Below are 12,554 nucleotides of genomic sequence, written 5' to 3' on the forward strand. Positions count from 1 at the left end.
TGCAAATAAAGAAATGTAATTTAGATAAAAATACTTACTTCTCCTATGCTATGCAACTGCTGTGCAATATGCCGTAGGTCATTTTCACTTGCTAGGGGATTAAGATGTTCCTGTACATCATACACAAACTGCTGCAACGACATCAGCTGGTTGGGCCCATTAATTTTTCTCCAGGAAGGCAGTGTGGAGATTATTTTTTCACATAGGTGAGTCATAGGTGGGCAAGTCTTAGAAAAGCACAGAAAACATCCACTTGAGAATAGTGGTACTATTTTTTTTTTATATGGACGTCTACTCCATTTATAATGAATATTCAGATCTAAAGAGCTCCCTTTGGGCTGGACCCTTACTCTTTCATGTGGCATTCACTTGCCATAAGATCTATCTACCTTTTCTTAAAAAAGTTAATTGCAGAAACTAGTTTTTCACTGAAATAAGCAAATTTTCCAAATATCACCATGAGTTGCCATCATGCATCTGTAAGTTAATGCTTATTTCTGAAATTATGAGAATTTATTTAGAATATGTACTCATCAATATCTTTACAGGACCAATTTACTTCAAAAGGTGAGACAGCAGGGTACTAAATAAGAAGCAAAAATGGTACTTTGATGTATTGATTGCCTTAGACTTCACTGATGCCTTCTTGCTCATTCTCAAGCTACAGCCTCCACTGCTTATGCAGTAAACCCCTTCAGATTTCAAGCTAGTGACTATAGCTATAATAAAGCTTACAAAATCAAGAGACCATCAGAAATGTAAAAAAGACTGAATTTTGCATGAATCTAAATATTTTCCTCAACCCACAGAATTAACTCAGTAATACATCCACTTTTTAATCAATTACAAAAAAAAAATGTTTCAAAAGTAGCTGCAGAAAATCTTGTTGGTGTGTAACGTGATATTAATCCATTTAGCACAGGCTACAAAAAATTTGACTTGGTCACCCTTATTATGGAAGTCTCCATGGATTCATGGTGATAACATCAGAAACCATGGCTACATTTTACCTTTAGTCTCATATGCATATCCCTAACATACAGATACAACTGCAAGCAATATTTTTCAATTAAAAAATGCAGTCAAAAGTTAATACATATTCAGTTTACATAGCCATATTCAGTTTACCTATCCATATCTGGAATTATCTTTCTAACAGTTCAGAAAACTATTCTACTCTGGTGGGTTTATAAGTGAAAAAACTTATTTTCCTGAAATATATTTATAATGTATTTCTCTGTTTCTCTATAATATTATGCTGAGTTAAAAAAAAAAAAAAACAAACCAAAAACAAAAAACAACCAAAAAACCAAAAGGGGGACCAATACTGGAATCCAATTACTGCCAATAAAAAACGAAAATTTTTACTTTAAACTGATATCTTAGATTGTCTCCTTTCAACAGAGAGTGTTTTGCTCATCTGCTTGAAAGAGCTACTATTTTCAAAATGCTGACTGAATCTTTGATGTCAAGGCTTTGTTTATCACAAGACCTGTCAAGTGTGCTGTTACAACATTGGAACAACAGTGGTTTCTGTATGCTTCATTATTCTAAGTTTGAAATTTACAGTAGATCATTACACAAGACAAGTTCACATTTTGGCTCATCCAACTCAGAGTATTAGACACTACTTACGGAAATTATCTGGCTTCTTATTTCTTGCAAGTGATTTCGGAGCAGCTTCATATCTTTAGACCCGGATGCTCCAGCATCCAGGACAAATAACTTTTCTGAAATTTGCAAATCATTTCCAAATCTAAACAAAAATAATTATTATTAACTTAGCCCCAAATCCAGTTTATTTCTTAATACAATTGTACTTCAGTCTTACATTATACTAGAGTTGTTTTTCCTCAAGGAATGATGACGTTTAAGTAATGATTATACTGAGATATTTTATAAGCACAGACACTATAGTTGCTGTGTAATTTTCTTGAAAATAAGCAGAGGTATTGAGAGAAAATTGTTTTCTCTCAGGATGAAGAGTGAGTATGTGTAAGAAAATTGTAACTGCATCACATGACCTGTAATTACAAACCAAAACATTTTACTAGAGAAGAGATTACAGGAATTTATTTGTTTTAAGGTCTTAATGTCTGTTGCTTGCTTTCTTCTCACTTTAAATAGTTCAGTAGTCATTGCTGTTGACAGCTCTCTCTCCACTTACTTTCGAGTTTCCAACCACCCAAGCCTGCTTGCCTAGCTCTGGAGATGTGCATTTAAGAGCACTTACAAAGATGACACACAGGTATTTTCCTATTGGTTTATTTCAATTGGTTAAGATACTGCCCCCCTCTACAACTATTGTGCTGGAATTCCTACATCTGTTTCTTGTGCAGCCCAGACAAGTGTCCATATTTGCAGGCATGGATGATTTCTCATACCCAGTGTTTCCCACTTACATGCTCACTCTGAATATAAGGCATTGTTACTTTAAACAATTGTATGTTTATGGAAAATTTCCCATTTCCATCTACCATTAGCATGTGGTCCAGATATTTGCTGAAGAATGCTATAAGTTTCGCTAACCTCTGTGTCCCTCTTGGGTGACCTTGTCACCTTGTGACTCCACAATGTCCAGCTTTTTGCAAACTGTGTGGAGAGTTCTTACAGACCTCATTTAAGTTTTTTTCATAGCTATCCTAAATCAGTAAAGAGCTAAGGGTAGTTCTCTGGTAAAGTTTCCTTTTTTGCATCCAAAGTTTTTAGCTGCAAATGGCCTGCTTTTCTGAGACCGGTACAAAATCTGAGAAGCAAGATGTTAGACAGAAAGTTGGAATGGGTCTTTGGATGTAGCCCAGTGTTTACAGGGTGAGACTGCCTACATGACAATTAATTTTGACACCACTTGGCTCATTTTAGCTCACTCAGGGCAGCTTACTCACTGTAATATTGGTAAATGTTTCAATTTTAGCACAACATATGCTTCCTGAACATATTCAAAATATCATAATATATAAGACATATAAAAACCTTTTACCTCTTTCAATGCATTTTGGTATTTTTCTTTCTGATTAGCATGTTCAAACACTATGTATAAATATACTTCCCACTTACCTGTTCCTGATTTCTTTCAACAGAGAGATGTCTTTGTCATACCAGAACTCTCCCCCAACAGGCCGGGGCAGATTCACTATGTCAGCATGCGTGGCAACCAAAACAACACGCAGGGGACTTTTCAGCTTTCCACCAAACGCTAGAAGAGAAACAAGAGGACTCCCTCACTATGAGGCATGCCTATGGAGATGGCTGATACTGACCCAGAAAAGCAGAAATACATTTCACATTCTTCATACCAACCAACCACTTTTGTAGTTATTTACCAACTCTAAGCACAGCCATTCAACAGTGTAACTGCTGATGGTCTGGCAATTATCTGCTTGTAGGACTGTGTATATAAGGCCCAATTTTAATAGCTAGACAATTTGAATAACATCAGATACATTTATATTGTGTTACTTTATTGCTTTAAAACACTAGTAATCAGCAGCACTAATGATATAGCTACTAACTACAAACGATGATAGTGTGAGGGGAACAAAATTAGAAATAGCAGCTTTTTGAAAGGATTTTGCATAATCTTTGCATAGTTCTTAATATTACAGATGCAGAATAGAATATTGTAAGAACACAAAATGTCTACAACATTCATATGTTGATATGAATGCTATTTTGCAGTACTTACACAAACAATGACCTCTCACTTAGGTGAGAGTTAAGTAGGAAAGCCTGGCAGAAGCCATGAAAAAGAATGAGAAAGAAAGAAAGATTCAAATGGCATGAATGAGGCGACAGTACAGAACACAGAGTTTTCAGTCTTTTCTCAAACTCATATTCCAGAAATTAGAAGACTTCATTAAACTATTTTTAAAAGAGACGGTACACCCAATTATGCTCTTTTAGCCTTAAAAAAAGGTCACATGGGAGAAGCATGCTTACATCACTGCTCACTTCTGATCAACTAGGAGCTACATAATCTTGATTAATTCATAAAAAGCCACATTTCCCCAAATCTCTGCATAACACTTTCAGGCAAGTATTTTGCAATTATCTTCTTTTTATTTTCCTTTTTAATTGGCAGCTAAGGACTTAGACAAAATAACTGGAAAGTAATTCCAAGAGTTTTAACTTTTCTGCACACATCATTTACTGGATATTACTTGAGAGATTTGTAACAATGCAGAAGATGGATGGGTACCAGCCTGAGCTGATCAGTATAAACACAGATTTAAGTGAAGTGTCTAAATAATGCTGATAATCAGATAAGCAAGAAGAAAAAATCAACTGAGACTGAGGAGCAGTGAAAAGCTTTCAGCAGTTGCAAATTAGCTGTATTTGCAGCTTTGTCATCTTTTTTGCAAATTTCTGAGCTTTAACTTTCACAGGCAATTTATTGTTGATTAGATCCAAATGCTGATATTATTAACATTGTCATTTGACCTAAAACAGAAAATAAAAAAATGCAGATGCCTGAACTGAAAACCAAGGGTTGGCCTTGGCTCATTGTCTGGCTGAGATAATGCATACAGAAAGAGAGAGAAAATAACTCTTTGCACAATGTTAAGTATTTAATACATTTGTCTGATGAATCCCTAGCATTGCTAAAAATGTCCTTTAGTGCTGAGTTAGGTCCATCAGCTGGAATAATCTTTCAGATCATGAACCAAGACACATGCCAGAGCTTGGTTAGTCCAAGAGACTGTCACAGTCTCCAGACCAGTAATCAGCTACAAACGCAAATAAGTTCCTGTATATACATCTGGACTACCAGATCTTTTAAGAAAAATATTATTTAAGTTAATTTAAGTTTGCCCACCAAGTAACTTTCAGTAAGCCTGAATATAAAACAAATAAAATTACTTAAAACCTGTGCAAAATTGGAGCATATGTGAAATTTACAAGAAATACTGATTTCTGTGCATCAGCACCAAAAAGTTACTATATCTGAAGTCCAGATAGAACTTTAGTCAAACACATGAAAGTTGCACATACTGAGGAATAATGCTGTTCTATAATACTGTTCTGTCCTGTTGTCACTGACAAGACTAAATTTATACTGAAAATGTTGTTTCATGGGGCTAGATATAAGAGGAATTTAAGCAAAGTGTCTAAACTTGGTGTTGAATGGTTCCAGCCCTCTGAAACATTCTTGATAGCTTATCTGACATAAAACTTCATTTGCTATGTACAGATGTAATCCCAGTGCCACAAGACATTGCACTGTACTTTGTGACATTTTTATTTGAACTAAGTGGTCTGTGCAACGCTTCTGGCTCCTTCCACGGATAAAATTCTCTTTTGCCAAGAAACCTAATGTAAAGTTTGTTTGCATACATGGGAACGAAGACACCAAACATAGATGATGTACAGAGTTGCAGAGAAATACAAGAAGCTTTATATCTCTAATACTTCATTAACAAGCACAAGAACATACCTATTGGCTCCTCAACTGGGACCAGTGATTTCAGGAAATTGAGCCAAAAGGTCACTTGGTTTAACTGGATTTCATAAGGCTCCTCAAGGCTAAAAAGCACTATGTGAATTGCAGTGTGATCATTTGCAGCAAAATAATCATAACAGCAGAAGTACACAGGATTCCCAGAGAATTCCCAGATGCTGAAATCCCCAACTCCTGAAAAACAGACAAAAAGATGAAGAGATCATCAGTAAGCATGAAACATCTTCTGGCCATGGAAATACAAACAAAACATTTAATCTGATTTAAATTGTTACAAACATAAACTGTATGCATGTGAGAATGCAAGACTGAAAATGCAATCATGAACAAAGAGAACAAGTTTCAGTCAGTTTTAGGGGTTTAGCAGTTGGACTCTCAAAATCTGTTCCTCCCTCACATTCCTTCTCTAGGACATTTAGCCTGATTCCGTATGTAAGCACCTGTGTTAAAAGCATATAGTCTTATGCAGTTAAATTGATCTTTGCTTTGAACAACTGCAGCAGATCTTGTAATTGTCTTGAAAACCAAGAATAATGGCTCCCATTCTTTCCCTATTCACCGCAAAAAAGCTTATTATTTTTATTAATTATTCTTCTTAACATGCCACCACTGATTTCAAAAATCACTGAAGCACATTCTAAGAAGAAGCTGTTTTGCTTTACAGAACTGTATTATTCACATTGTGTTGATAAATCAGGGCTGAAGAATTACCATGTTAAGGGTTCCAAGGCCTCCATGCTTCTTTTTGCCATCTCTAGCTTTGGGTGACAAAAGTGTTAGTATGATGCACTTCCAAGATGCACCATCTGATTAGGGTGATGTCTGCCTCACCTGTACTACTTGTAAATAAATACATGGTGACTAAGATGCACCTCAAAATTCTAGAAGGAGAGAAGTCAGAACACTCCAACTTGCTGTTATGAGTACAGCTACTCAGAGTTCACCTGTGTGTACACTTTGTTCTGTATAGTACAGAACAGAGAAAGAAAATAAAGTCCTTCTGACAGTCCATGGCACAATGCTGTTTCCCTGCAGAATTTGACTGGGCTTCAAATTATACTGAAGGAAGAAATTAGCCTACACAAAGACCAGTTTTAGCTACTTGGCAAACTCTTCAGCATCTAGGATAAATGTTTTGTCACTGCACTTGTTATTATGCACTGATGAGCAGGTTTCTGTTTCCAAGGTAAACTCTTGATTAATACTAACTCAGATTCAAAATTGCAGCTGCTAAGGCATGCAAAACATTTTCCTTATGAAGAAGAGATCTGACTACCGATATAAATGACAATTAGTGTGGCTGGTGGAGACAGTTTCTGTGGTCTCAGAGCCAAAAGCCATGTGTGTACTTAAGACACCTTCTGTGATTGACCCCTCTTACTGCTAACTGGTTTCAACTGCAGAGCAGTTAGTTTCCTTGCAAAAAAAGAAATTAAATCAGAAGCTCCACTCACAATGACTGATGAGCTCCAGGGCTCACCAAAAATGCTCCAGTCCTGACATGGAGTGAGAACAGTATGTCCTCTGCATAGCTGGGAATATACTTAAATGGTGAGGACTAAATGGGACCAGGCTAAATCTGATAAAATCCCCAGATGATGTCTAGCATAGGTGAAGAAGCCTTCACACCAGTAGCCACATTGCTGACCTGCTCATATCATACCAAATCCCTCTTTTCTACTCTCCCACTTACCTCAGAAACATTTCTATGTAATACTGTAAAGATCTGACATGAGTGATTAAAATGTATATTACAACAGCTAAAGAACTTCAGGAAGATTTACTTTCTCAAACAAATTAAATCCCACCAGTGTTGGATTGTAAACACAGTCACTACTATGCCAAGTCAGACTTCCCCCCCATTTCTATTTTAAAAAACAAGTTAAATGGCATTAGCTGTTCTACATCATTAAGGCACCCCAGCCCAGGGCTCTTCTTACCATACAAACAGGCATTCTGGATGTCAATGGCCTTGGTGGATTGGTCATCAGAAGAGAAGTGAGAGTGATGAGCAGGTGATACGAAAGTTTCTAATACCCCTTTGGTCAGGCCTGGCTCAAACATCATACTACGGCTTCGCACGCTGACATTTTCACAGCCAGGATAAAGATTCGTAATACTTACTGAAACTGGGTCAGGGAAAGGAAAATGAGATTACAAACCATGTGAAAATCACAACAAGATCACTTCAAAACAAGTATGCAAGCCATAAAAGCAGATTAAAAAGCCCAAAGTGCTCTTCAAAGAAAGGACATGTCTGTGAAGCTGTGGGTGTACGCAACTACATTCTTATTCTGAATGATTAAAAGGAGAATATTAGAATGATCCTATAAATCACTTATGTCCATTAGCAGATATACCTCTGAGTGGAAAGCACAGAAGAAGACTGAAGTTTATGTGTATGAAAGGTTTGAATAGTTGAAGTTCTGTGTTTCAAAATATGCTGTTTTTTTTTTTTTTTATTTTTTTAAGCTAAGGGCTACAGTTTCATTGCATGACTTATTATTGGCATGGAAATGTCAGATTCATATTATTGATTCCTGTAAGTAATGATAAAAAATATCATGTGTAACATGATATATGGGTAACAAGTGTCATCGGGGTGGTGGGGGAGAAAAGCAGGCTCGTAACAAAAATTATTTTACTAATAAGCAAATTTTAAATTCTGGTTTATTCAGCTTCCCAGAGTGCAAGAGAAACAAAAGAGCTTTTTAACTGACTTGCACCATCTAGTGGATAAATATTTCTCTCCTCCACTAGATGGCAAATTCTAATGTCCAGGTTTTACAATAGAAAGAGATTACCAGTTAGTTGTCAAATTACTCTTTCATGTTTGATATCCTAGGGTAATATTTTAAATCTTTTGGCTCTTGTAAATAAATACTTAGTGAATTTGCACACTTATTTTTACAGAATTTAAACAAACTCATAAACAAAGAAATCTTATGTGACCAAGTACAGACCAAATTGTGCTGATTTAAATATTTTTCTGATTATGTCACTCAGCCCAGAATATAATTTACATGCTATATAATGATTTACATCCCGAAATAACATATACTGAAAGAAATAAAACCAAAACTTCCAAATGCTAAAATAACCCCATAGTACCTTTGTATATATACAACTGCATGTCTTTCTGGCTTTATAGGTAAGCTCCAGGTAAGCTCTTTTGAAGGGCTCCAAACTCACCTTTATTTTTACACTGATTTGCCAGTGTGACTGGCAGTCTGTCTGATTTTATGAGGTGTGAGCAGATAACACCTCTTCTTTGGTTCTGTTATTAACCAACACAAAAAAATCTAACTTCAGTCAAAACCTTCCTGTACTGCCTCCAGGAACTGATAATCCTTGAGTGATTTATCACCCTTTGTATGACACAGTAAATTACGATAAATAAATCAAGAACTTTTGATTGATTAATTTAATCAAGTTCTTTTTTCTGTTGTCACAGATGTGAGGCCCTTGTATTAAGCAAACATCAAATGCAGTAACAATCTCTGTGGTATGGGTCTGGCCTTGTTAAGCCACTTTGTGAATGCCCTATAGCTTCCTCAGGTGAATAGAGAGAAAGTAGAGATGAAAACTACTACTAGCACTGTTCTAATATTACTTAAAAATAATGAACAAAATCCAAACCTGCAAGTATTATCCAAAGGTTTTTTTTTAAAAAAACCTGTCCTCACCTAAAGCTTACATAGTAAGACCACTTCTAAACATCAATTTAAACTTGAGCTCCTCAACATGCTTAGCTTGCTCGTGTAGGCTCCCAGTGTTAGAAAAGGGAGCTGGACACTGGTCTATCCACTGTCCCCCTGTGGCTTCTTGAAAAACTGGGCACAGGCTTAAGCATAAACCTATCTAGTTTCTCTACACCTTGTAGCTCTTCCCACTTTGCCCAGGCCAGCTGGTGCTACACGAGCAATCTATTCCCTAATATTTGTAAACATTTACTTCAGTCTGGAAAACTTCCATTTTCAGCTTGTTTGAAGATGATTTTAGACACCACTAAATGGGTAATTCAAACCTGTATCTTAAGGAAAAGCACTTCAAGGCATCAGAGGCAGTTCTGAAACCTGTTACTACTTAAAAATCACATAGAGGTGCAAAAACCGTTCCAATTTTGCAGCATTTATTGAAGTTCCTCCAGCAGAAGGAAGCTAGTAATGACACTGATGTTTGCAGCCTAGGACTTTTTGTGGCAAATAAGTGGCAGTGTCCTCTGTGACACTGCCTTTGTGACAAATAAGTCCTGTCCTCTGCCGTGCAAGTTCACTTATGCAGCATGTAAGCAAAAAACCCTTAACTACTCATGTATACTTCACACTCGCTGGTACTCTTCCTCTTACTTTAGGAACAAACCTATGCACAGAGAAGTCAATCCCTTCTCCCCTTTTCTTTTGTTTCTTATATGATTAGGCTGTCCTGTCTTCTGCAGTGCAGCCAACAGCTTCTTCTTAGGAGCTTAGAGAATAAGGGGAAGCTGTTTTCTCATACAAAGATTATGGTTCAAAACCATACCTGAAGGTTTGGAAGACAGAGGTGATGGGGGGAATCTGCTTGAGTTTGTGGAGGAGAGCCTAGGCCTGCGTCTTCGGAAAAAGCTTCGTAACAGGCCACATTTGAGGGACTCCACCAGGGTGGTTTTCCCAGTGCCAGAGTATCCAAACAACTTCAGTTTGATCCGGGGCTGTGGATTCTGTGTGTGCCTCAGCTGCTGGATAAAAATCCCCCGGTGCGTATCCTAAAATTCAACACAAAGAAGAAATCAGAATGTGTGGCAGGGAACTTCTGCCTCCCAAAAAACTCAGTGTGGGGCTTAGATAACACTTTCTTGCCCAGCTGCTGTTCCCCTGGTTCATTGTGCAAGCCATCAGGTACTGGACAGGCAGACAGGAGAGCTTAATGCTCACTCTCAAGAGTCGCCTTGATGTTTTATGAAAATCCCATGCCTTCAGGCTCAAATCAGTGAATGGAATTATTTTGACCTCCAGTGGAGAGGGCAAAGGTGTCAAAACTAGCCTCTTTCAGGGCCCCTTCTCCTAACCCATCAGTCTCAGAAGGTTAACCAATATACATACTCTTGTGGAATACACATGCAGCACTGAAGCATTTTGATGTGACAGCTATTACATGAACCATCCAACAACTCAATGTGCATTTCTTCTTTTCTTTACATCAACTTTTTCAGTGCTTCTCCTGTTTGGGTGAATTTCAAGGAAACAGGGAGGAAGCAGGAAAGTGTAAGGGCAAAGGAACTAGGTTAATCTTCCCTTTCTTCATTCCCCCATTTGGAGCTGAGAGAGAGGCTCTGTTGTTCTGCATTTGCTCCTAACTTACATGTAGGATGAGCCTCCCTGAATTATAAGCATGCAGCAACTGAGCTGAGAAATTTGACAGAAACAGTAGTGCATACAAGTTTGTTCCTTCCTCACCAGCAGGCATTTCTTTAGTAAGTTAGCCACAGTGTAAACACTGCACTGTTACAGCTAATACTGAATCCCCCACAAGAGCCACTACAATAGTAGGTTCTTCACATGTCTGTATTGGAGGCAAAATACTTCACAAGCACCAAAAATAAGTGTAAGGTATGCTCTGTACTAGATGATACTGACCATTTTAAGTAGTACTAGAATATTTTCAGTGGTTAGATATAATTTGTTAATTTCAATTGATCAGATTCTCTGTTACAAAGTAAAATGCATTTTCCCCACATGTACAGAGACAGGCCTTCAGTAATGTTATGTTCCACAATCATTCCACAATCAGTAAGAGACTTACAGTTTACTAACATTTCTTTCAAAAGAGATCTGTCTGACCTTCTTCCTTTGTTCTAGGTCAATTTGTATTATTTTCATATTTATATTATGAATAAATAATGAATTTACCTGCCTGTATGTAGACACAAATAAAGAGTTTGGTGGGAGGATGTAACTATGCAAAATGGAACCTATTATGACAAACTTTACCAAAGCTGTCATTGCAAAGGAAGTCTGAACCTTGCACTTTCTCACATCTCCACACACATGTAGTTTACAATCCTAGGAAGTATTGATTTGCTAGCAGGCCCACATGATTCTACTTCGAACTTGGCAATACATGATGGCAATACAGCATCTTCTATTAGCAATAGAAATGGTCATTTATTTCAGTTTCTCCAATCACAGACTCATCACTGTAACTATAACAGGATTATTTTAATTGGTCTGGCTCTTGCCTGTAATCTCCAGGCAAGTAGGCTCTGAACCTTCCCAGCATGAGTGATACTGCCTATCTGATTAATCAGTGTGTATCAGATGTGTCAGACATGATGCCTTACAACAAGCCCAGATCATCTTTTTGTTCTAGTTAGCAAGACATTTGAATATACTGAAACCGCACAATAAAAAGATGACATTGAGAACTTATGCAACTATTTCATATGGTATTGACATTTTTGTAAGGGGCACAAACCTCCCATCCTTCATAACCTTTATCTCAGTGAAATGGTGATGGTGAGGAAATAAGTCATCTTGAGGAACGTGCTAATTCTTAATAGCTTATTTTGTACTAAATACCTTAGATGCTTTCCTAGGCTCTGTCTGACACTGATAGATATAAATCAGTGGTGCATACTTGCTTAGCCAGTTTCTTGAATATGTACATATTTGCTTTAATTGAGGGCATAATTTCAAACTAAAAATATAAAAAGGAAAAAAATACAGCATTGCAGCAAGGAATTTTGCAACAGCTTTTACAATGTCTTTGATGAAAACGTCACTTAAAATTAAAATTATTCCCAACCTTTTTAAGTCTTGCAAGCAGACTGGCTACATGTTCATGCTGCTCTGCTCTGGCGAGATCTTCTGCTGTTTTCCCATCCTGTTAAAACACAAATTATTAGCAGCAGTTCCTTCATTTTTCTTTTACAGATGGGCATCTGGATGCCGCTGTCACAAGATAATTTGAATTCAGAGTCTGAGAGCAAAGTCAACCCACGTCCCACTGAATTCCATCTCTCTTCTCATCAATTAGAGGATGATAGTGATTTCTAGATATTGCCCACAGAATAGATTTAAAAGGTCACAAAGAAGGGACACATCAGCATATTGACTCA

The 12,554-nt window shown here is 37.2% G+C and overlaps 1 protein-coding gene across 4 annotated transcripts in view; it reads right to left on the minus strand.

Annotated features, from left to right (window-relative positions):
- The window catches only part of DAPK1 (death associated protein kinase 1), an 86,540-nt gene that overhangs the window by 2,961 nt on the left and 71,025 nt on the right, over window positions 1–12,554 (minus strand). For all 4 annotated transcript variants that reach the window (XM_041480734.1, XM_041480733.1, XM_041480735.1 and 1 more), the window contains 7 exons: window positions 12,242–12,319; window positions 9,980–10,202; window positions 7,399–7,587; window positions 5,435–5,632; window positions 3,058–3,196; window positions 1,636–1,756; window positions 39–227 (listed from right to left, as the gene is read on the minus strand). In XM_041480734.1, the coding sequence (XP_041336668.1) occupies window positions 39–227; window positions 1,636–1,756; window positions 3,058–3,196; window positions 5,435–5,632; window positions 7,399–7,587; window positions 9,980–10,202; window positions 12,242–12,319 (1,137 nt within the window). The remainder of the gene's footprint in view (window positions 1–38; window positions 228–1,635; window positions 1,757–3,057; window positions 3,197–5,434; window positions 5,633–7,398; window positions 7,588–9,979; window positions 10,203–12,241; window positions 12,320–12,554) is intronic.

This window comes from Pyrgilauda ruficollis, unplaced genomic scaffold, assembly GCF_017590135.1.
Source record: "Pyrgilauda ruficollis isolate IOZ18807 unplaced genomic scaffold, ASM1759013v1 scaffold53, whole genome shotgun sequence".
In the NCBI taxonomy this organism is placed as follows: domain Eukaryota; kingdom Metazoa; phylum Chordata; class Aves; order Passeriformes; family Passeridae; genus Pyrgilauda; species Pyrgilauda ruficollis.